The sequence below is a fragment of the Peromyscus maniculatus genome, chromosome 7 (genome assembly GCF_049852395.1).
Source record: "Peromyscus maniculatus bairdii isolate BWxNUB_F1_BW_parent chromosome 7, HU_Pman_BW_mat_3.1, whole genome shotgun sequence".
NCBI classification, from domain to species: Eukaryota; Metazoa; Chordata; class Mammalia; order Rodentia; family Cricetidae; genus Peromyscus; species Peromyscus maniculatus.
In genome coordinates this window covers 52,866,774-52,889,289 of record NC_134858.1, presented here as the reverse complement: position 1 = coordinate 52,889,289, position 22,516 = coordinate 52,866,774, and the positions used below count along the sequence as shown (strand labels likewise).

The following is a 22,516-nucleotide window of genomic DNA, read 5'->3' as shown; positions in this document are numbered from 1 at the left end:
AAGCTTCCATCTTTTTTGAAAAGGAATTAAAGAAAAGCTTAGGTCCAGGCATGGTAATACATGTCTTTAATCACTCAGGAGACAGAGGCATGCAGACCTCTGAGTTCAAGGCCAGCCTGATCTACAGAACAAGTTCCAGGACAGCTAGGCTTAGACAGTAAAGGAAACCATTGAAAATAGAAAGCTTGTAATTGAAGAAGGGGGCCATGTTCCAGCCCCAGCAAGCAGCAGAACTTGGCAGCTTCAGCCATATGGTTTTGGCTTTAGAATCAAGGATAGGAGAAAGGGGTTATGGAATCATCCTCTGTGACAAAGGAAAGCTGCTGAGGCCAGACATGTGGCAGGGGTGTCCCTGTATGGAGACCCAGAGAGGTAATTGAGTGAAGCTGTGAAGGTGAAGCCCAGATTGCCTTAAAGACTCCAAAATGTTAGAGACATTAGAGCCATGGGATACCTGCTGAAGAAAGCTGCTAACAGGAAGTGGAACCAGCCCAAGAGAAAGAAGTGTGTGGCAGTCAACAAAGCTGAAAGGGGTTGGAGATCTGAAGAGCATTTTTTTCTTTCTTTTTATTTTGTTTTTTCAAGACAGAGTTTCTCTGTGTAACAGTTCTACTTGTCCTGGAACTAGATCTGTAGACCAGGCCGGCCTTGAACTCACAGAGATCAGCCTACCTCTTCCTCCTGAGTGCTGGGATTAAAGGTGTTTGCCACCACTGCCTGGCTCTGAAGAACATTTTGACATCATACTTGGAGATGCAGAGTTTGGAATTTGCCCAGTTGGTTTTTGGTCTTGCTTTGGTCCAGTATTTTCTTCACTATGCTTGCTTTTGGAATGGTAATGTATATCCTATGCCATTATACTTTGGAAGTTTGTGATTTGTTTTCTTTTTTAATTTTGATTTTGCAGGGAAAAATTGCATAAGTTAAGAGATTGCATAAATCTCAGAAGAGACTTTGAACTTTGGACTTTTAAACATTGTTGAGACTGTGACAGACTTTGGGGACTTCTGAAGTTGGACTGAATGCATTTCTACATTATGTTATGGCTACAAGCCTGTGGGTGCCAGGGATTGGAAGGTGGTGGTTTGAATAGATATGGCCCTCATAGACTCATGCATTTGGATGCTTGGCCCATAGGAAGTGGCACTGTTAGGAGGTGTGGCCTTGTTGGAGTAAATGTGTTGAAGGAAGTGTGTCACTGTGGGGGCAGGTTTTGAGGCCTCATATATACTTAAACTAAGTCTAGTGATGCAATCTGCTTCTGATGCCTGGGGACCAAGATGTAGATCTCTCAGCTCCTTCTTAAGCATCATGTCTGCTTGCATGCCACCATGTCCCATGCCATGGTGATAATGGACCAAACTTCTGAAACTGTAAGGTAGCCCCAATTAAATACTTTCCTTTATAAGAGTTGCCATGGTCATGTTGTCTCTTCACAGCAATAAAATCCTAAGAAATCTTCGGTAGATCATATATGTAATTATTATAGATTTCAATATAAGAGACCAAATATGCCATAGACATTGTAGGCAGAGTTTTTGTTGGGACCACCAGCTCTAAAATAAATGAACAAAGACTTAATAATAATTATAAATGCTTACCCAATAGCTCAGGCTTGTTACTAGCTAACTCTTACATTTTAAATTAACCTATATTTCTTACCTACCCTCTGCCATGTGGTGGTACCTTCTTTCAATATGGTACATTCATCTTGCTTCTTTCTGTATCTCTTTTGACTCCCAAGACTCTGCCCTTCTTCTTCCTAGTGTACTTAGTCTGGTTTGCCTGCCTAACCTTATCCTGTCCAGCTATTGGCCAGTTAGCTTTTTTATAAAACTAATCACAATGACAACTCTTCTCAGTGTACAAAGGGATTATTACACAGCAAGACACTGTCTTTGTTAACTTCTGCTTTGCAGAATTCTTGTATATTTATCTTCTCTGCAAACTCGAGATCTACTTGTCACTTGCTAGAGGGGATCTTTGGAATGGGCATGGCTTCTGTTTTCTGATGTTCCAATAAGGCATCAGTTTTACATTATGTGTCCATACTATTCCTATCATTAGATTTTAAAATGTAACATTTTGCTTGAAATAACCCTGTGCTGTTAGAAATATGTTTACGCAATGAGGAAGCAGTTCTCCATCATCTGGACAACTTGTCATTGTGTGGGCTTCTCTACTTCCAGCCATACCATCTGTAAAAAAAAGATCATTCTTGCCATAAATGAGGCCATCTGTCAAGGGGTTAGCCACAGCATTAAAAAGCCTCCTCTGGATGGTATGAGTGCCCAAAATTTTCCTAAATGAATACTAAGTCTCCTGTAGTCTTCATTTCTATTGAGTACATAACTCTCTCAGTATGGAGCTGTACAGTTGTATTATTGACCACAATCTGCGCAGCATTCTTGATCAGGAAAGCTTAGTGGGTGTGCTCTATAGTACACTCCAATTGGATCTTAAGATTTGTTTGGGATCCTTTTCTTTCTCTTTTTTTAATTATAGGGTCCCCAGCCATTTTAGCCTTTGCTGGCTTCATGGTCATAGACTCTGTGCTGTCCAGACTTATGGACTCTGACCCAAGCAGAGCTGTTGGGAACGGAGTGACTCAGACAACAGTCAGTCACAGGAATCCAGACTCCTGCTGAGGAGAGCTGGGTGGCAATGCTGCCTATGTTACATTTTTTAACGTATGTCATTTATTAATCAGGTACACAAATATCTATCATTTAAGCAATGTTTATATATGTGAACATTGGTGTTACATTGCCTAGAACAGGATATATAATTCCATGCCATCCAGAAGATTACCTTTTGCCCATTCACTGTAATGTTCCTAAATCATGACTAGTGTATAGATAGTATCAATTTCTCCTGCCTATTCTGGAACTTCATATAGATGATACTGCATGGTATGTACTTTCTATGTCTTTCTTCATTCTTAACTTGTGAGATTGGCCTTTATTTTTTCTGTGGCACTGCAGTAATCATTTTTATTAGACTTTTATTAATACCCTTCAGGCAAAGACCATCAGTAATGCATCTGGAATTTATTTATTGAGTTGTCAAAAGAAAGGAAAACACATCATGGGGAATTGTGTTCCTTTTCAGTAGGGAGTACCTGAAAGGCCTTGTATAGACTTTGGCTGCTCTAGGATTTGAGAAGATTCAAGCAGATAAGGCATTGCTTTGGGTTGAAGGCATTCCTCTGGGCTGAATACTCTGAGAAAGTGAATCATTTTGTGGCTGGTTTCTAAATCAAGTTTTATCTAAGTAAGTCGAAGGAATGAAATGGTTATTTATTCATGATTTTCAGGATATAACTGATGGTTAAAGAGAAATTGCACAAAAGTAATTGGACTCTATTCTCTGTGACTTCTTCCTTTTCCGGTCTAACTTCTGGATTGTGTCTCTTCAGCTCATTAATTCTCACTTGTAGCCTGCACTATTCTCCTGAGCATAGTCTGGGACTGACATTTGTCTTAAGGAGGAATCAGGGAGGGTGGAAGCATACTTCCTGGGCTTCTTGTCCTTATCCCTGAGGCCCTGGTCACAGATGCTGGCTGTGTGGCTGCTCCTTACTACCTTCACTTGCTTGCTTTGTTCATTTTCTGTAGCCTTTGGAATTGGATTATGAATCTAGTACTAGCCAGCTCATTGTGGCTGGAAGTAAGCCTCCAGTGTTGTATTTCTATGAGTTTATATTTGATGTAATATTTGATACTTAGTTTAGATTTCTAATGAACATTTACTGAGTTGAATTTAATTGAAGTGAAAAATTATACATAGTTTTAAAGGTATTATTTTAATGTGCCTCTAAATTTCTTCTTTGTAAATTCTATGTAATTGTAATACAGTTGAAGTGGCATATGGAACTGGTTATCTATTTAGTTTGCCTCAAATAATTTATGATTTTTACTCAGATTGTATGAGTACTTTTAGGGAAGGTGGTATGATTTTTTTTTTTTTACTTAAGTGTCTTACAGTATTTCTGTTTGAATTTGATTTTAGAACTGTAGTCACCTGTGGGCTATGGTAGCACATGTCTGCATCCCAGCAGATGGAAGGCAGAGGCTAGAATTCAAGGCCAGCTGTGGCTGAGACTCTATCAAACAACAACAACAACAAAAAAAAAAAAACTCCCCACAAACAAACAAACCAATGACCTCTATCCTTTTTTCTAGATAGAATTTGTTTTAAGTGAGGATTGCTGCCCTTAAATGATGGGTACTGCTTCCCATTTAGAAAAAAAATTAGTAAATTCTCTTGTAAAGCTGAATATATTATTTATTTTAAAGTAAATTAAAATTAAACCTTAAAAAGTTTTCTAGGGTAGTAGATGCAGCTTGGTGAGGATACTTGCTGGCATCCACAGGTCCCCAGTTTTATCTCTAGAATGAAAAAAAAATTGTAGTATGCTATTATATAAACTTAGATATAAATTTTATCTTAATTTCAATGAAAACAAATGAAAAGGAAAGAATAATAGTCTGATAAAACTGTGTATAGCAATGTGTACATTTTGTAGTTGTAGTGGTCTTTTATTTAGTCATTGTGGATTGAGGTTTGTTTGACGTGTTCATTTTGTGTACTCTTGTCAGTTGCAAATAATGAAAATTCTTACTTAATACATGTAACTATTCTTAGTGAAAGCTCCTTCTTCCTGAAAAACAATGTTAGAAATACAGCATTTGTGCTATATTATAGAGAGGCTATTTTATATTACTCACATGGAAGTTTCATTTTTAATCAGTGAAGATATCTATAGTAAATACACTTGTTCTACTTAAACTTATTACTTGTCGCCTATGATGTCTTTACATTATATACACCATGTCTATTACCCTTCTTTGGCATATAAGATTTTATTTATATCACTTCTGACCTAATAAAACTGTACCTTTGACCCAGTGCACTTGACATCTCGGATAACTTACTCTTGACCTTTGACATGTTTTATTTTAAGACTGTTAAACATAATAGGTTGCTGCTGAGTAAGAAAGCTTTATTGTTTTGTGTTTTTATCTAATTTGACTGGAGAATTTTTCTTGCATTTTAAAAGACTTCTCACAAAAGAAATAATGTGTATTTGATATTTTGGTGATTTTATAATTCAAATAGTTATGTTTTAACATAAAAATGAGTGCTACTTATGAATATATTCTAAAGTTAAAAATTTTACATGTATTGTTAGAGAAACGGTGTTAGTTTTTATGCTTGGTTTCTTCACTGTCCTGTCTCAAAATTTAATGAAGCACATAATTTTTGGTGTAAGATGAATTTATTTTTGTAAGGAGAGTGAAGTTTAAAAGCTGTGGGTGGTTGTCTTTTTCCATTGTTAACCTGTGTATTCTTTCTTTGTGAAATCCTTTGCATTTCAAAAATATGACTTAGACAAGTTCTGTTTTTTATGCTGTCTTATCAAATATGAAGGAAATTAAAGTTAATTTCATTTTTCTCCTGACAAGTATGAGCAGGATCTTCGTGAAGGATCTTAAATTCACTAACATTCATTGTATATTTGCAATCAAACACGATTTTTCAAATGCTAAATTTCCCCAGAAATTATGCTAATTAAGTGATGGATGTGTAAAAAGGAAATTTCGTTCATTCGTATCAGCAAAAGCATAAAAAGTCACTTCATCTTATGTGAAGTGAAAAATAATCTGAGCTCATTGTTGAGCTCAGGTTGTGTCTGGCATTGATGTGGAAGAAGTGTGGCATCTTGATCCATCTGGGAAACAGGAAGCTCACTCGTTCCCTTACCTTTCCTTTGTAGGAGCAGAAGCCTTTACCCTCTTACAAAAGTGTTAAGAGAGGCCGGGCGGTGGTGGCGCACGCCTTTAATCCCAGCACTCGGGAGGCAGAGCCAGGCGGATCTCTGTGAGTTCGAGGCCAGCCTGGGCTACCAAGTGAGTCCCAGGAAAGGCACAAAGCTACACAGAGAAACCCTGTCTCGAAAAACCAAAAAAAAAAAAAGAAAAAAAAAAAGTGTTAAGAGAGCATTGTGTAAATGTCAACAGAAAAGCAAAGCAAATGAACAAACTCTAAGTCAGTGCTTCTCAACCATCCCAATGCTGTGACCCTTAATACAGTTCTTCCTGTTGTGGGGACATCCACTATAAAATAATTTTTGTGGCCTCTTTATAACTGTATTTTGCTACTGTTATGATGTAATGTAAATATCTGTTTTCTGATGGTCTTAGGTGACCCCTGTGAAAGGGTCATTTGACCCCAAAAGGGGTTGCAAACCATAGGTTGAGAACTGCTGCTCTAAATCATTAAGTTCTTCCATTTTTTTTCATTTTGTGCTTCAATAGGATTAATGAATTTAAGTCAATTTGAGAACTTATTTTAATTAATTATTGTGGGGTGTGTTGTGTGTGTGTGTGTGTGTGTGTGTGTGTGTGTGTGTGTGTGTGTAAATAATAGACAACTTATGGGAGTTTCCTTGTAGCACGTGGGTTCTGGGGATTGTACTCAGGTTTTAGACTTAGTGGCCAAGCATCTTTACCTACTGAGCCATTTCTCCAGCCTCTAGTTTTATTGTCAATACTAACAATTAGAGTCACTTTTAGTGTTGATTATTTTTTAATAATTAAAAGTTTAGTTTTGGGGGCCTGAAGAGATGGATCAGCAGTTAAGAGCACTTGTTGCTCTTACAGAGGATCTGAGTTCAATTTTCAGCATCCCCATGGTGGCTCTCAGACAGTTGTAACTCCAGTCACAGGGTACCTAGTACGTCTTCTGACCTCAACAGGCATCAGGTACGCACATGGTCCACATACATGCATATAGAACAGTCATACTCATAAAATAAAATATATCTAAAAAATTTAAAAGCAATTTACTTTTGGAGATATTTCTAAAGATTCAGGGTTAGAAACCTAAAGAGCCCTAAGTTTACAGAGACTTTAGTTTTATATGTCTTTTCTTTTAAACAGTTTATTTCAAAGTCAAAGTTTGTGTGTGTGTTCTGTGTATTTGTGTACTTGTGTATTTTTATGTGTTGAATATTTTCTCTACATCTATGTATGTGCACCACATGCATGTACCACATATGTGCCTGGTGCCCACAGAGATCAGAAGAGGGTCTGATTTCCTGGAAGATTTTTTCAAACTTCTTCTTAGTTTAGTGAACAAAACTACAAAAACATTTTCTTTCTCCTTGACTTTTTTGTACTGGTTCCAGGGAATTATTTTATACCTTTAAAATTAATTTCTTGGGTTGGGGATTTAGCTAGTGGTAGAGCGCTTGCCTAGCAAGTGCAGGGCCCTGGGTTCGATCCTCAGCTCAAAAACAAAACAAAAACAAAAATAAAATAAAATAAAATTAACTTCTTACAGACACTCTACTTGATTTGTAGATGTAGCCCACCCTTAGTCCTAATACTTTTTATTTTTGTTCATTTGATTTTTAGGTGAATCTCTCAAATAGCTTGCTCCCATGTTTTGTTCTTACAAAGTACTCAGTACTTTATAGTATTGTAGTATATTTTACAATGCCTTGTTTAACTACAGTGTGCATCTTTCTATACAAAATTAACAAAAAATTCTTTCAGTTAAACAAATAAATAAATAGAAGCATGTGTTTGGAATTTTTTTCTCTTTTAAGAGCTCAGTGTATGACTACCATGTGTTTTATTGTGCTTTAATTATAGTTCGATAACTTGGTATATGGTCATACTCTTGAACCCATCATTATGGTCAAGACAGTAAGCACACCCATCATTTCAGCTAACTACTCATCTGTGCATCTGCTGGTTTCTGTCTCTGTTTTCCCAGTGTTTAGAGAGGGGTTTTGAAGTTTCTGGTTCTAATTGTAGGTTTATCAATTTCTTTGACAGTTTAATCAACTTTTGTTTCATGTATTATAAACTTGTGTGGTTAGATATTTATATAAATACCAAAAACTAGTATGTCTTCTTGATTGACTCCTTTATTAGTGTAAATTACCCCTTTATCCTTGGTCATATATTTTGCTGTGAAAAATCTCCCTTGCCTCGTATTAATATAACCATTCCCTAATTTACTTTTTACCTTTGTATCTTATATTTGCATGTACCTTATTTAAGGAGAATATTTGTTCTATTGCTGCTGATGTGAAGCTGCTGGCTTCCCCACAGCCTTGTCATCATGACTGGATACAACTAGAGATGGAGCAGTACTATCTCTGATCGTTACCTCCCCTCTGATTTTGAATCTCCAGGGTGATACTTTTTCTGATATGTAGTGTCATTGTTACTCTGTTATTGAAATGATTTCTGAGGGTGGTGCTAACAATAATCCAAGTTGCTAGATCTGAGCATTCTGAGAAAACCCTCTTTGCTTCTTTGTGAGACTTGAATCATTACAATTAAACAGTTTCTCACTGCAGAACTGAGCTTAGACCCCAGCAGTCTCCACATGGTGATCTAGTGATGAGGTTGTTGAACTCTGAGCCTCTCTCTGAGTCATCTGTTAAGCCTCAGATTAGATCAGAAAGAATGTCAGGATCTGCACAGGAAGCCCTTGCCTCATTCATCATCTTCACCTACTAGAAAACTGATGGAGAATTTGTAATTGTCACTGAGTGGCAGGGGGACAGATGGTGGACTATAATCCTTATCAGGGAATGGCTTTTTCTCTTTTACTTGGTGTCTGTTTCACTGTATTTCATTAGCTTCATTTTTCTCATCTGTCACTTTAAACAATATAATACATAGATTGTAATTGATAAAACCTCTACTGTAGTCTACATCTGAAATAAGGGACCTTAACAGAGTTGAGCCTTTTGTATAATTAAAATGCCCCCTCTAGTTTAAACTTGTCAGTGTCATATATATTTAATTTCATTTTTCAAAGAATGCTGTCACTAAGGGCACCATTTGACAGGATACTGCATTTCACACTTTTTCAAATTTACTGTTTGACAAATTTATAAACCATAAATATAATGAAACTCTTAAACCTTGTTATTTCTTGATGTATTTTTAAGAATTTGCTTGTACACTGTGTTAGGCTCTCACCAGAGAACAATGGCAAGTGGTGTCATGTGAAACCACCTCTGGTATATATTATAATTTCTTTAATCTCCCAACACTCTCAACACCCCAGTTTAGTGTGAGTTATTAACTTCTCTGTGTAGTGCCTTCATTTTGGATACTGTTAGGTTGGTACCTAGGAATAAGTTTATTTGTACAGACAACAAAAAGCCATCAGTAATTGTGATTCAACTTTAAAGCGTTTCTCCAAACTGTTTGTTGCAGACCAGATCAGTTTATAAGGAATGAGGTCAATCAAAAGAAGAGTTTGTTATTGATCTTTTTAAATTCTAGCTAAAATTCTGATATCCAGAGAATTGTTCTTCTTTAACAGAAGCAGCTAGTCCAAGTTCTTGACACATAGTAGGTGTTGAGTTAAATGTTAGTTATTTGAGCTAAAGCTTACATATGTATTATTTGCAATGTCCTGTATCTGTGAACACAGTTTGATATATTGACCTGTCTAAAAATGCCATGTTTCAAATGGTTGTTATTTTCTCTGCCCTCTCTTCCTCTTTTCCTACTGACTCTCTTCCTCCTCTTCCCTTTCTGCACACCATCATCTCTTTCCTCCTTCCCTTATCATTTTTACTTCTAACTTTTCAAGTTGCTTTTGCTTTGTCATCCTGAGAACACAATAAATGCAGGTTCCAATTCCTTTGCCTTCCATTCCTTATTTTGGATAAGAAGACAATGAGGGAGTATTGCAGAAGTACCCTAAAAATCTGATTTGGGGGGGGGGGGCAAATTTAAGATTGGAATATCTAATCTTAGTAATGTAAATAAAAACATTTTATTCTTGAATAAAGAAATATTGAATTTTAGATTCCAAACTTGTTTTGGAAGTTACAGAATGAAGATGAGAGAAATTTTTTTTTTCTTTTGCAAGACAGGGTTTCTCTGTATAGTTTTGCGCCTTTCCTGGAACTCTCTTTGTAGACCAGGCTGGCCTTGAACTCACAAAGATCCTCCTGCCTCTGCCTCCTGAGTGCTGGGATTAAAGGCGTGCGCCACCACCGCCTGGCTGAAAGAAAAATATTTTTAAGGTAAAACATAATATTAATTTCCTGCCTGTGCAGATTAGGATCCAGCACCACCCTCATATTGAACTTGAACCTTGGATCTAGAGAACTTAATTGAAGCATAACATTAGATTCATTTCATTTTTAGAAGAAGACTTTAGGTTTTCAAAAATAAAAATACATTATTGTAGTGATTTTGTTTTCTTTTCCTCTTTCTTTCTTTCTTTCTTTCTTTCTTTCTTTCTTTCTTTCTTTCTTTCTTTCTTTCTTTCTTTCCTTCTTTCTTTCCTTCTTTCTCTCTGTCTCTCTCTGTCTCTCTCTGTCTCTCTCTCTGTCTCTCTCTCTCTCTTTCTCTCTCTCTCTTTCTTTTTTTTTGAGGCAAATCCCACTATGTAGCTCTGGCTGTCCTGGAACTCATTATGTAGGCCAGGCTAGCCTTTAACTCAGAGACACCCCCCTACCTCCTCTACCTCCCTGGTGTATTAAATGTGTGGGCCTCTATGCCAGGCTAAGAAAAGGTGACTTTTTTTCAAAGCAGACATTTAAATAATTTTAAAGGATCTCTAACAATTAGCATTCTTAAAAATTCAGTTTGGTATTTTAAGATGTTAAGGATGTGAAATGGATCATTTATTTTGATGTGCCATATTTTAGGAAATGTGTTTACTTGAAAAGACTTACTATTGACAGTTCAAAGTTCTGTATTTTATCATTTATATTTTCATACTAACTTTGTTTTAGAACATTATTTTCCACAGATCATGACTTTTGTTTATATAGCTCAGTTTTTGTGTCTATTTTTTTTTGTAAAATAAGGAACATGGAACCATTAGGAGTCTGACAAAATATCAGAATCATAAACTGTAGAATCAGTTATTTCATTTAATACTGTAATTTATAATTTAGTAAATTATGCTAGAGAGGCTATTGTCTTATATGCAGGAAAAGGTAATTAAAAGATTAACAAGGTACAATCTTTGACAAGATGTCTGTATAGGTATTAGTGTCTTTATATACACCATTTGTACTTCATGTTATAGCAATATTTAGTTAAGACTTGAGTTGTGACTTAAAAACTAGACTTAATGTATGTGTATAGAATTAGCTATCATTAGTTAGCTTTTGCACTTTTCAGATTGATATTTAAAACATTAGGAAGGGAATTCCAGATTTATCATTTGATCTCTTCAGTTTACTTTTTAAAGAAAGATTTATTTATTTATTTATTTATTTATTTATTTATTTATTATTATGTATACAGCGTTCTGCCTACATGTATACCTGCATGGCTGAAGAGGGTACTAGATCTCATTATAGATGGTGTGAGCCACCATGTTGTTTCTGGGAATTGAGCTCAGGACCTTTGGAAGAGTAGCCAGTGCTCTAAACTTCTGAGTCATTTCTCCAGCCAGCCTCTTCAGTTTACTACCTAAGTAAGTGCATGCAGGAGACATCCCTGTACTGAGTTGCGAATTTGATGGAGAGCTCTATACTTGGCTTCTTTCTACTCATCATAGACTGGAGTAGAAAAGAGTGCCTCCTATTAGTGCTTACTTAGAGTCAACAATACGAAATGCTGTTGTGGATAATTTCTGAGGACTGGACTTCCCTAAGGCTAAGATTTGCATTTAAAAAATTCTGTTAGGAAAGAAGGAGATCTAGAGCTGCTTTAGGATGAGAGCTGGTTCTCATTGCTACAGATTGTGACTGTATCTTACTTGTGCCCATGCTACAATAATTAGAATTCTGAGTAGCTATAGAAGGTGTTTCTTACTTGGTAATACTTAGTCTTCCCTGGAGGTAATCATCCTGCAGTAACTGTAACCCTGTGTAAATTGACTTTCTTTGAAAAGCCTGCTTTTCTTCGCATTTCTTTAATTAATTTTAATCATTATGAATATACTAATATGTATTAATAGAAAATGATCAAAGTAGAAAAAAAGTAATGCCTACTGTTAACATTTTGATCTGCTCATATTCATCATTTATAGCACTACTCAGGTGTACTGGATTCTGAACCTAGACTAGGGAGAGCAAAGCTGCAGCCTGTCAGCTAGTGGGTGGGTCCTCAGAGAAGCCTCCTCTCAGTGCTCGGCCTTGGGATTAAGTGAAAACCATTTGAACCTTACCAAACCAGCCACTGCAAGCAGTTTTTTCACACAGTTATTCAGTGTGCAGGTTCTGTGGCGCTCTGTAGTTAGCAGTTACCTTTTGCCATGATACACGAGAGTCAGTCAAGAAAGGTGATTGGATCAGTGTACACTTCTCACTTCTCTTAGTAAAGCACCTCGTTATTTTTATGACTGGTTATTGTGAATTTACAACAAACACAATAGTAGACAGGAAAGTTTGATAAGCCTCTGTGTCCTCATTGCCAGCCTTCCCGTGACAAATTCAAGATGATGTCTGACTCAGTTACGTTTATGTCCACTGAATCTGTTTTTGAAGTCTGTTGCAGAGATTTTTAAATAATGGCTCCTTTTAGGGGTACAATTCTGAGTATAGAAACCTAGGGCCTTGCTCAGGGCTAAGTACATATACTAACAGAGCCACGCCCCAAACCCAATCAGTGGCAATTACTTTTTTTAATGGCTTTCCACGTTAAAATTTTAATTACATTTACTTATTGTGATCGAGTATGTGTGTGTGTGTGTGTGTGTGTGTGTGTGTGTGTGTGTGTGTGTGTGTGTGTGTGTGTTAGGGCATGTACATAAGGACCAGAGGGCAACTTGGAGGAGTTTGTTCTCTCCTCCCACCATAAGGGTCCTGGGTAACTAACTCCAGGTCATCATGCTCAGAGTCAGGTTCCTTCTACTGGCTGAGTCTCCTCACTATGCCTTCAGACATTTTCTTTAGTAGATTCCTTAGAAACTGCATATGAGAATACGTTGTTGAGGTTTTTAAATACTGATAGTAGCTCATTTGTGTTCCTTTTACTTGGAAGTTAGTTTTACCTTTCATCAGTTCTGTTTTTGAGATTAATGAACACGTTCATTGTTTTGTGGCATAAAATGTTGTTGTCTAAAAGGCTGATGGTCATCTTTCTTCTCTGAAAAGATACTTGATTTTTTCTTTGTTTGTTTGTCTCCTCCTCTAAATGGCAGTTTTCTTTTTCTTTGGAGCCAGAAAGTTTTAGAGGTTACATCTTGGTATTGTCCACTAAGATTTTTTTTTTTTTAATTTTTGGAGATAAGGTTCTACTTTGTAGGTAAAACTGGCCTGGAAGCCACTATTTAGGCAACCTCAAACTCTTGGCATTGCTCCAGCTTCAGCCTCCCCAATGCTGTGATTTTAGGTGTGACCTCCTAGTTGGTCTTTACGATTTTTGTTTGTTTCTTTAGGATTGCATTGTTTTTAGTCTCTGTCCTGGAAGCTTCGGCACTTCTACTGTTTTGTTTTTATTTTTGCATTAGGTAAGTTTTATAAAGCTGTTTAGAAGGAGTTGTGATTCAGCGTAGCTGTTGCTATGTGTTGGAAAATACACTGGCTTGCTTTCTCCAGTTTCCTGGTTGTTTCCCTGTTCTTCTCTCACCTAGGCTGCTAATTGTTGTTGTCAGAGTGATGCATGAATGCCTGCCCCTTGTGGGAAGCCATGGTGGCTGAGTTTTGAGACCATGTAGGGCCTGTCCTCCAAACTGACCTTCATAATGCAGGCACCATTCACTCACCTGCAGGTGAGGTAATCAGCCTTCTTCTTCCCAGATACTGTCCTCAGGTGATCTGTTGCGCTCGTCACTTGGTGGCTTCATTTCTTTGGAGAGACCAGGACTCCTATGGATGTGATGGTGTTTGTCCTCACCTGCTTTTATCTGAGACTTTTGGGCATTCCTTGTTACTTTGTTGTAAATTTTTTTGGTGGGTTTTGTTTTCTTAGTAATTTTTCTATTTTTATAAGGTGAGTCAGATAATCTAAAATTCTACTCCTGTTGTCAGCATTTTCTCAGAATCCTACTTGATAAGGATTTCTAATAACTAAGACTTCCTCAGAAATATACTGTGATTTTCATGAACTGATCTTTGGAGGTTGAAGTCTTTTATACACTTTCAAGTTCCTGAGCCCTGTCAGTCCTCACTTGTTATATAGTTCCTTCCCACTTTGATTTAAAACAACTGTTTTATGTAAGGGTATTGTCTATTTTAGAAGTATGATTCCTGGGGGGCGGGGGTTCTTACTCTATCCCAGTATACTCACAGTATAGCCCAGGGTGACCTCATTCATGTCAGCCCTCCTGTCAGCCTTCTAAGTACTGCTATTACAGGTTTGCATTACCACACCTGCCTAAAAGGTAAGGTTCTTGGTAGTTCTATGTAGTTAGACTTTCTCTGTCCCGCCAGCCAACTCCCAAATCATGACACAGAGACATTGTTCATTATGAAAGCTTGGCCAATAGCTTAGGCTTATTTCTAACTAGCTCTTATAATTTAAATTAACCCATTTTTATTAATCTATGTGTTGTCCTGAGGCTGGTTTACCTCGTCTACATACTCTCTATCCTGCATTCTTACTCCCTCCATGTCTCCTTGTGCCTCCTGGTGTCTCCACCCTTCTTCTTCCCAGCATCCTCTTTGCTCTGAAAATCCTGCCTAGCTATTGGCCATTCAGCTTTTTTATTAGACCAGTCATAGTGTCCATCTTTACATAGTATAATCAAATATATTGCAACAGTTCTAGTTCGGGTCTAATTCTTTTTGTAGAATGTCTTTCATTAGGTATAGGACCCTTAAGGATCTCTGATAGATATGTGAATGGCATTTATGTGCACCTGAAAATAATATAATTGGGCCTTTTACAAAATTGAAGATGGCATTTGGGGCATTCCTCTTCTGTAGTGTAGGAATAGAAATGACATACAGTGTAGCCTGTACGAGGGATGTGGAACATTGAAAATAGCTTGTCTTGTGCAGCTCTTTCATACTGCCACAGCCTCTGCAAGTTCATGTGCACAGCAGTCCTGTGTGTCTGGAAAACACTGTCTCTTTGGAGTCAGCCATTCTCTCTGGCTCTTACAGTCTTTCCACCAACCCTTCCACATAGATCTCCAAGCCCTGAGGGGGAGGGCTTTGATGAAGACATCCCATTTAGACTGACAGCTCCAGAGCCTCTCACCCTCTGTCATGTCCAGTTGTGGCTCTGTGTCTTAATTCCCATCTGCTGCAAGAAGAAGCTTCTTTCTCTGAGGTGGATCAAGAGAGGCACTGATCTATAGTATATCAGTATGTCACTGCTATGTTATTCTAGCAGAAAAACAAAGTTCAAGCCAGACTGTGTCCCAGTGTTAATCCTGGGATTCACCAGAGAAAAACCAGTTCCACAAATTTGAGCCAAATTTGAAGCAATCATTAATTAAATACTGACCAGGATGTACTTTGTTTGGTCAGGATCACTCCCTGAAATTCCCAGGTGAGTGGCCCCAAGACTCATGTTGTAGGGCTTTTTAAGGACAAACCTGTATGGCCACCATATTTTTCCCATGTGTGGCTGTTATTTTCCAGGAATACAACTCCCAGCATTCCAGGAAGTTACCTGGTCCTTGGGCAAGTGGGCCTTACAGGTTAACTTTAAGTCTTAGAAGCACTGAAGGGGGAAGTGGACAGGGAGACCTTCCCCTAACCAAGCTGTTTGCAATTGATACCTGTTGGCAGGGGACAGTTGGTTTTCTCCAGTAGAGTGTCATTGGGTATATCAACCACACTCCAGGGCAGGCCCTGTGCCCAGTAGGTGGCTAACACAAAATGACTTCAATTTGTGTGTGTGTGTGTGTGTGTGTGTGTGTGTGAGAGAGAGAGAGAGAGAGAGAGAGAGGGGGGCGGGGAGGGGGAGATTTAGTTTTGTCTTGGCATTTTTTCATTAGTATTTTGCTTGTTTGTTTTGATTTTTGTTTTTGTGGAGTTTTTTGTTGTTTTTTTCTTTGTTTTGTTTTTTTGAAAGAGAGACCAAAAGTTGGGTGGATAGGGAGGTGGGAAGGATCTGGGAGGAGTTAGGGGAGAGGAAGATATTATCAAAATATTGTATGAAAAAATTATTTTAAAAATGCATGGAGCTGGACAGTGGTGGTACATGGCTTTAATCCTAGCACTTGGGAGGCAGAGCCAGGTGGGTCTCTATGAGTTCGAGGCCAGACTGGCCTACAGATCGAGATCCAGGATAGTCACCAAAACTACACTGAGAAACCCTGTCTTGAAAAACAAAAAACAAACAAACAAACAAACAAAACAAAACAAAAAAATGCATGGAAAACCAAAATAAGCAAATTATCACCATCATCATCATCAAACCAAAAGTGGTGGAAGGTTGCAAGCTTTTCCCCTAAAGTCGAGATTGTTAGATCGGAATTGATGGAGGTGATATGGAAATGAAGGAAAGCAAAGCAGAATTGTTCCTTTAATCAGAACAACTTAAGGGCCAATCTCTGAGGATGGGAGACTGGGCAAGTGGGTTTTATCGAAAGAAGGTCTTTAGGATGGAAGATTGTATCTGCAGGTCAGTTCCCTCCAGCCTCAAAGTGGTGGATCAAAGTGGAGGTTGGTCTTCTCTGAAGCCTCCTATATCCTCACAAACTGCACAAAGGTTATCTATCAAGTCAACTTTCCTGTTTGTAGTTTCTCAGCCCACCTGAGGCTTTTCCATCAGTAACCCTTCAAGATAAAGATGTCCATTTTCTGCTCAACACTATTAAAAATTTAACTAGGAAAATTAAACAAGAAAAGGTCTGAATCAGGAACTAGGTGTGGTGGCACATGCCTGTAAGTACATCACCAGGAAGACCATGAATGAATTTAAGGCCACCCTAGGCTCCATAGTTAGTTCCAGAGAATGATTGATTTTTTTGATTGCACTTATATATCTACATGTATACTTACCACTTAAATCATTGCTTTTCATTAGTGCCAAAGTGTAAAGGCATTCTGTGTGACAGGCAAAGCTATCAAGTCATTCCTTCTACTTGTGAAAAAGTGCCTGTGAGTCTTCCTTTTTCCTCCTCCTTCCTCCTCCTCCCCCACTTTTTTGATGCTATGAGAAGAAGAATATGAGCACATTTCCACAGGTGAAACTCATTCCCAAAGCTCTAACAGAGACAACCGAGAGGATCGGCTCTACAATCAACATCTGGTTTTAAATTTGGTCCTTCTTACTCAGTCAAGGTTTTGACTGTTCTTTTATTACTTGAAATAGAGAAAATAAAATCAGATCCCTTCTAATTGTGTCATAATTTTAGTCTAAGGACTAAAAGTGATTTTTGTGTGAAGCGCTTTGTTAAATGTATATTGTGTAATAACCTGTTGTAGAATATTAAGGTGTGTTACTTTTGTTTGTGTTGCATTTGTTTAACTCTGTGACACTGTGTTACTGTGCCCGTGTAAAATACCTGATGGTCTAATAAAGCACTGACCAATAGCAAAGCAGGAGAAAGGATAGGTAGGGCTGGCAGGCAGAGAGAATACATAGAAGGAGAACTATGGGAGGGAAGAAGTAGCCAGAGAAGGAGGAGGACTCCAGGGGCCAGCCACCCAGCTACACAGCAAGCCACAGAGTAAGAGTAAAATTTACAGAAGTTAGAGAACGGGAAAAGGCCCAGAGGCAAAAAGTAGTCAGAATAAGTTAAGGAAAACTGGCAAAAAACAAGCCAGGTTAAGGCTAGGCATTCATAACTAAGAATAAGCCTCCTATGTGATTTATTTCGGAGCTGGATGGTAGGCCCCCCCAAAAGATAAAAATTAAGCAACAACAAAAACTTTTATGATAAGTGTTACTGTTTTCATTTGCTCATTTAACACATTAATAAGTGTATGCCATATTCCAGGCATAATTCTAAACAGAAATTTTGTTTTATTGGGGACTACACATCAACATGTGCTGTTATGCAAGAAAATAAACAGATTAAGGAGATAACAAACCATAGAGGTTATTGCTAAAGGTTCTTTAATTTAGTTGAGAACATGAACATTCCTGGTGAAAGAATACCATTGACTAAGGAGCAGCATGCAGAGTTCTGAGACAGTAATGTTTCGGATGAGTTTGAGGGAGAGGACCACCACACTGGAAACAAGTCAGTGTGATGGCTGTGGTGAGAGTGATGTCAGGCCTTTGTGAGCTATGGCATGAAAAGTACATTTTACCCTTGTGTGATAAAAAAACAAGTATGTGTGTGATGTGCACGCATATAGGTGTGAGTGCAGTTACCTGTGCATGTGGAGGTCAGAGTCAACTTCAGTTACCTTTCTCTATTGCTCTACACCTTGGCTTTTGTGTTTTTTGTTTGGTTGTTTGACAGTCTCTCAATAAAACTAGAGCTCATTGTTTTCACCTGGACTGTCTAGCCAGGGGATGCTGGCACCTACCCATCCCTGTCCCCGGTGCTGGAGCTATAGCCCCCTGCTGCCATGCCAATGCTTTGCTTTTACATTGGTGCTGGCTGCTGACTCAGGTCCTCATGTTTGCACAGCAAGCTTTGCCACGGAGCTTTCTCTCTAGTCGCTAAGGTTTAAATTTTCTTTATTTTACTCACCTGTGTGTATATGTGTGTTTGCGACTAGCCAGGGATATATATATATAGTATTGGTATACTTATATTTGCATGTATTTATATATTTATTGATAATTTATAATATATTGATATATTAGCTCTATATCAATATATATTTAACACATATTTGATATATATTAAATACATTTATATTAAATATATTTAAACATATGAAACTTTACTTTCTAAAAAGAGTACAAAGTGAATTCTTTCCTCCTCAAACTGGGGAAAAGATATACTTAAAGATCACATGTACATCATTTCCCCCTTCCCATCCTCCCTCCTATGTTCTATCTCTCCAGGTTTTCCCATGTTCTCACAGTGTCTCCCTCAAATTGATGGCTCCCTTTTCTTTGATTATTGTTACTCATGCATATATAGATATAGGTGTATATATTATATAAATATAATCTTAGTTTTTTTTGTTGTTTATGTGTTTATGATTTCAGAACTGACCACTTTGTACTGTAACCAATTAGGGGTGGTCACCCCTAGGAGAGGCTAATTCTCCCTCTCTCCTCAATCTTTTGTTCTTTTTTTTTTTTTTATATAATTTATTTAACTTTATGTGCATTGGTGTAAAGGCATCAGATCCCCTGGAACTGGAGTTACAGACAATTGTGAGCTGCCATGTGGTTGCTGGGAATTAAACCCAGGTCTTCTGGAAGAGCAGCCAGTGCTCTTAACCACTGAGCCATCTCTCCAGCCCAATCTTTGGTTCTTTTATTTAAGGGTAGGACTCTGTGAGGTTTTCCCCTGCCACATTATCATGCCTCTTGATACTGTTCTTGTTTAGACACCCCTATTGTTGAAGTATTGGATGAAGCTGCTCTGTCATTTCTAGGAGACACAATCCCCCAGGAAATTTCCTGGTCCTGTGACTTTTATAGTGTTTCTGCCCCCTCTTCCCTGATGTTCCTGGAGCCTTAGGCAGAAGAGTTGTGTTGTAGATGTATCCATTGGGCTGCATTGTATCCAATTGTGGCTTTCTATACGGTCTCCATTTGCTGTAAAGAGAAGCTTCTTTGGTGAGGAGTGAGAGTTACACTTAACTATGAATGTTGGGAATTTGTTTTAGAATTTTGTTAGGAATTATGCTAGTCTAGCAAAGTAGCAGTAGTAGGCTCTCTTCTGAGAGCCATGGGTAGTTGCCTAGGTTTCTAGTACCAGACATGATTTTTCTCCTGTTGAGTCTTATTTCCAATTTGATAGTATTTGGTTATCATCAAGATATGAGTACCACTACTGTACCTTTTTGGCTATCTTGCCATGCTGTTCAGAGTTGTCACAGCTGGATAGAAATGTTGATGTCATCCCACCTTTGACATCTCCTAGTACTCTCTGCTACTGTGGAAGCTCAGTTGCACAAGTGTGCAGGTGTCTGTGCAGGTGTTCCTCCATGTGGAGCCAGAGGACATCCTCTGCACAGCAAGGAAGCTGTGCTTCCTCACTTGCCATCCACCTGACCTTTTGAAGAGGCCACTAACTGACTTGGATTTTGCTGAGTAGATTAGGCTGGCTGATCAGAGAACTGTAGGGATCCTTTTGTCTTGATTTTCCTAGTAGGGGTGCAGGCTGAGGCTGGGGGAACATAAGCATGCCAAACACTCCATGTTTTTTGTTTGTTTGTTTTTGTTTTATTAAGCTTGTATCTCAAGGACTGAATTCAGATCTCAGGGTTATTTGACGAGCACTTTACTGATTGAAGTATCAACCTAGATTTGATAAAGTTTTGATAAGAGTAATTAAGATTTATTAATATTTTATGTTTTTAAAAATATTTTTAATAATATTTAAAAGTATATATATATATATATATATATATATATGGGGGGGGGGGCTGGATAGATAGCTCATTGAGGAAGACCTCTTGAAGCTTAAGCCTGAGGACCTGGGTTCAGATCCTGACACTCACATAAAAAGCCACACATGGCCACACATGTCTGTAACCCTAGAGCAAGGTGGAGGCTGTGGGGACATGGTGCAGAATCAGGATCACTAGAGCTTGCTTGCTAGCCACCCTCTGATCTCTATGCATACACACCTGCGCACAAAAGTGCACATACACATACAACATGAACACAGGAAAAGTTGGACAAGTCCAAATAAAAACTGAGTTGTAGGGCATTTCAGCCTACATGATGAGAAAGGAAACAAATCAATCTATGTGTTCCAGACAAACCCAAACTGTGTCCAGTGCTATGTTCCACTTCCCCTCTGGCATGTGCTCACTGAGATGACCTACCTTTCCTCTTCCTCCCCTTTCCCTACTCTTGTCCAGATGCAGACACACAAATCCAGCATCTGCTCATCCCCTATTCACCATGGAAGGCACAGCAAACACTGCTGCCTGCTTGCTGTCTTCCTCTTTCCTCTTGGTGAACACTGTCCTGTCTTCCCCTTAGGCTCCTACAGCACATTAAATGACTAACTGAACACTTATATGGTGCTCTAAGTATGTGTGTGTGTGTGTGTGTGTGTGTGTGTGTGTGTGTGTGTGTGTGTGTGTACTTGTAAGAGTGTGTGTGTTTTACCTTTCCCTTTGCACTTGTATGTCCATGTATTCTTAGCGTATAGTACAATTGATATTCACCAGACATTTGATAAGTCATTGAAAAGCTCAAGAAAAACAGTGTTTTTCAAAGCAATTGGAAAAGCCATTATTGTCTAGGGATTTCTTTTAGTTAAGAAAATTTCTTTTATATAATCTACCCCGTTTACTATTCTGTAGTGATCTTGTATTATTTTAAAATATCATCACATCATCAATTTTGTTGATTATTCTGTAGGAACATCTGTCTTTGAAGAAGTATGTTGTTGACATCGTTATTGAAAGTGCAGCTCCACCAGAGCCTGTGAAAGATGGAGAAGAACGGCAGAAGAATAAGAAAAAAGCTAAAAAGATAAAGGCACGGATGAATTCCAGGTAACATAAATGTCCTTAAATACAAAACAAAAGCTTTTAGGGATGGGTCATTTAACTTAATGGAAGAAAAGCATTTAAACTTGTTTGCTTCAAAAAGCTTTGGAAATAACACCGATGAACCTAATTTATAGCCACTTTCTTTGATTGAGAAAGAAAACTGAGTATTGATCCAAAGCCCTGGCTTTCACCTGCTAAAGGGCTCTTCTTATAATTAGATGCCAAGGCCATGCCAAACTGGTGTCTCTTCCAGCATACAATAGTACATTTGAATATTTGTAAACCAAGCCTATTTTTCTTTCCAACTATTGATTTTTAAATGAAGTATCAAAGAAAATCAATAGCAATCAACAAATAGAAGTCAGCTGGCTGTGGTGTCAAAGCCTGTGACGGGGTTTAATTAATTTGGTTGCGTGTCACAGGAGAAAAAGTTAAAGAAATATCTTGAAATGGAAAGTGAGTTACCGGACCTGTAGTTTATCATCAGCCACCAAAGTGACATTTGAGACCAGACAGCTGTGTAGTACATTACCTCACAAGCTTTAAGTGTCACTTGGTGACTGATAGGTCTTGTTGGAGGACACAAATACAATTCTTTCTTAGTTGATACCTGTAGAATTTGGGAGAAAACATTCCAGACCTTACCTTTTATCATGAGTGTCTCAAAAAATGGAGACACTTAGCCCATCAAATTATTTAGAAAAATGTGGAACAAGAATAATGCTGAGTAATGAAGTTGTCTGTAGTTCCCATGGTCAGATAGTGACCTGTCAAGGAATCTGTTTCATCTCACAGAATCAGATATAACTTCAGAGTGCTTTGTTTCTTTGAAAATGGATAGTTAGAAAATAAGTAATAGTTTTCCTGATTTGACTTCACAAAGAAGAAAGTGCCATGAATTTCTTGTGTACAAACCTAAGAATGAGTTTTTATGGGTCATTTATGTGAAGAAAAGAAAAGGCTTGCTTGAAGTTAGTATTTGCAGGTACTGCATGTGTCTAAGAGTAGTTTTGTAGTTTACTT

General features: G+C 38.0%; 1 protein-coding gene and 1 pseudogene across 3 annotated transcripts in view; one reads left to right on the top strand and one right to left on the bottom strand.

Annotated features, from left to right (window-relative positions):
- Nucleotides 1-22,516, top strand: part of Scaper (S-phase cyclin A associated protein in the ER) — a 369,576-nt gene that overhangs the window by 114,524 nt on the left and 232,536 nt on the right. For all 3 annotated transcript variants that reach the window (XM_016004546.3, XM_006971561.4, XM_076576323.1), the window contains exon 21: nt 21,360-21,496. In XM_016004546.3, coding sequence (XP_015860032.1) covers nt 21,360-21,496 — 137 coding nt within the window. The remainder of the gene's footprint in view (nt 1-21,359; nt 21,497-22,516) is intronic.
- LOC143274159 (kinesin-like protein KIF23 pseudogene) lies at nt 1,859-2,539 on the bottom strand (annotated as a pseudogene).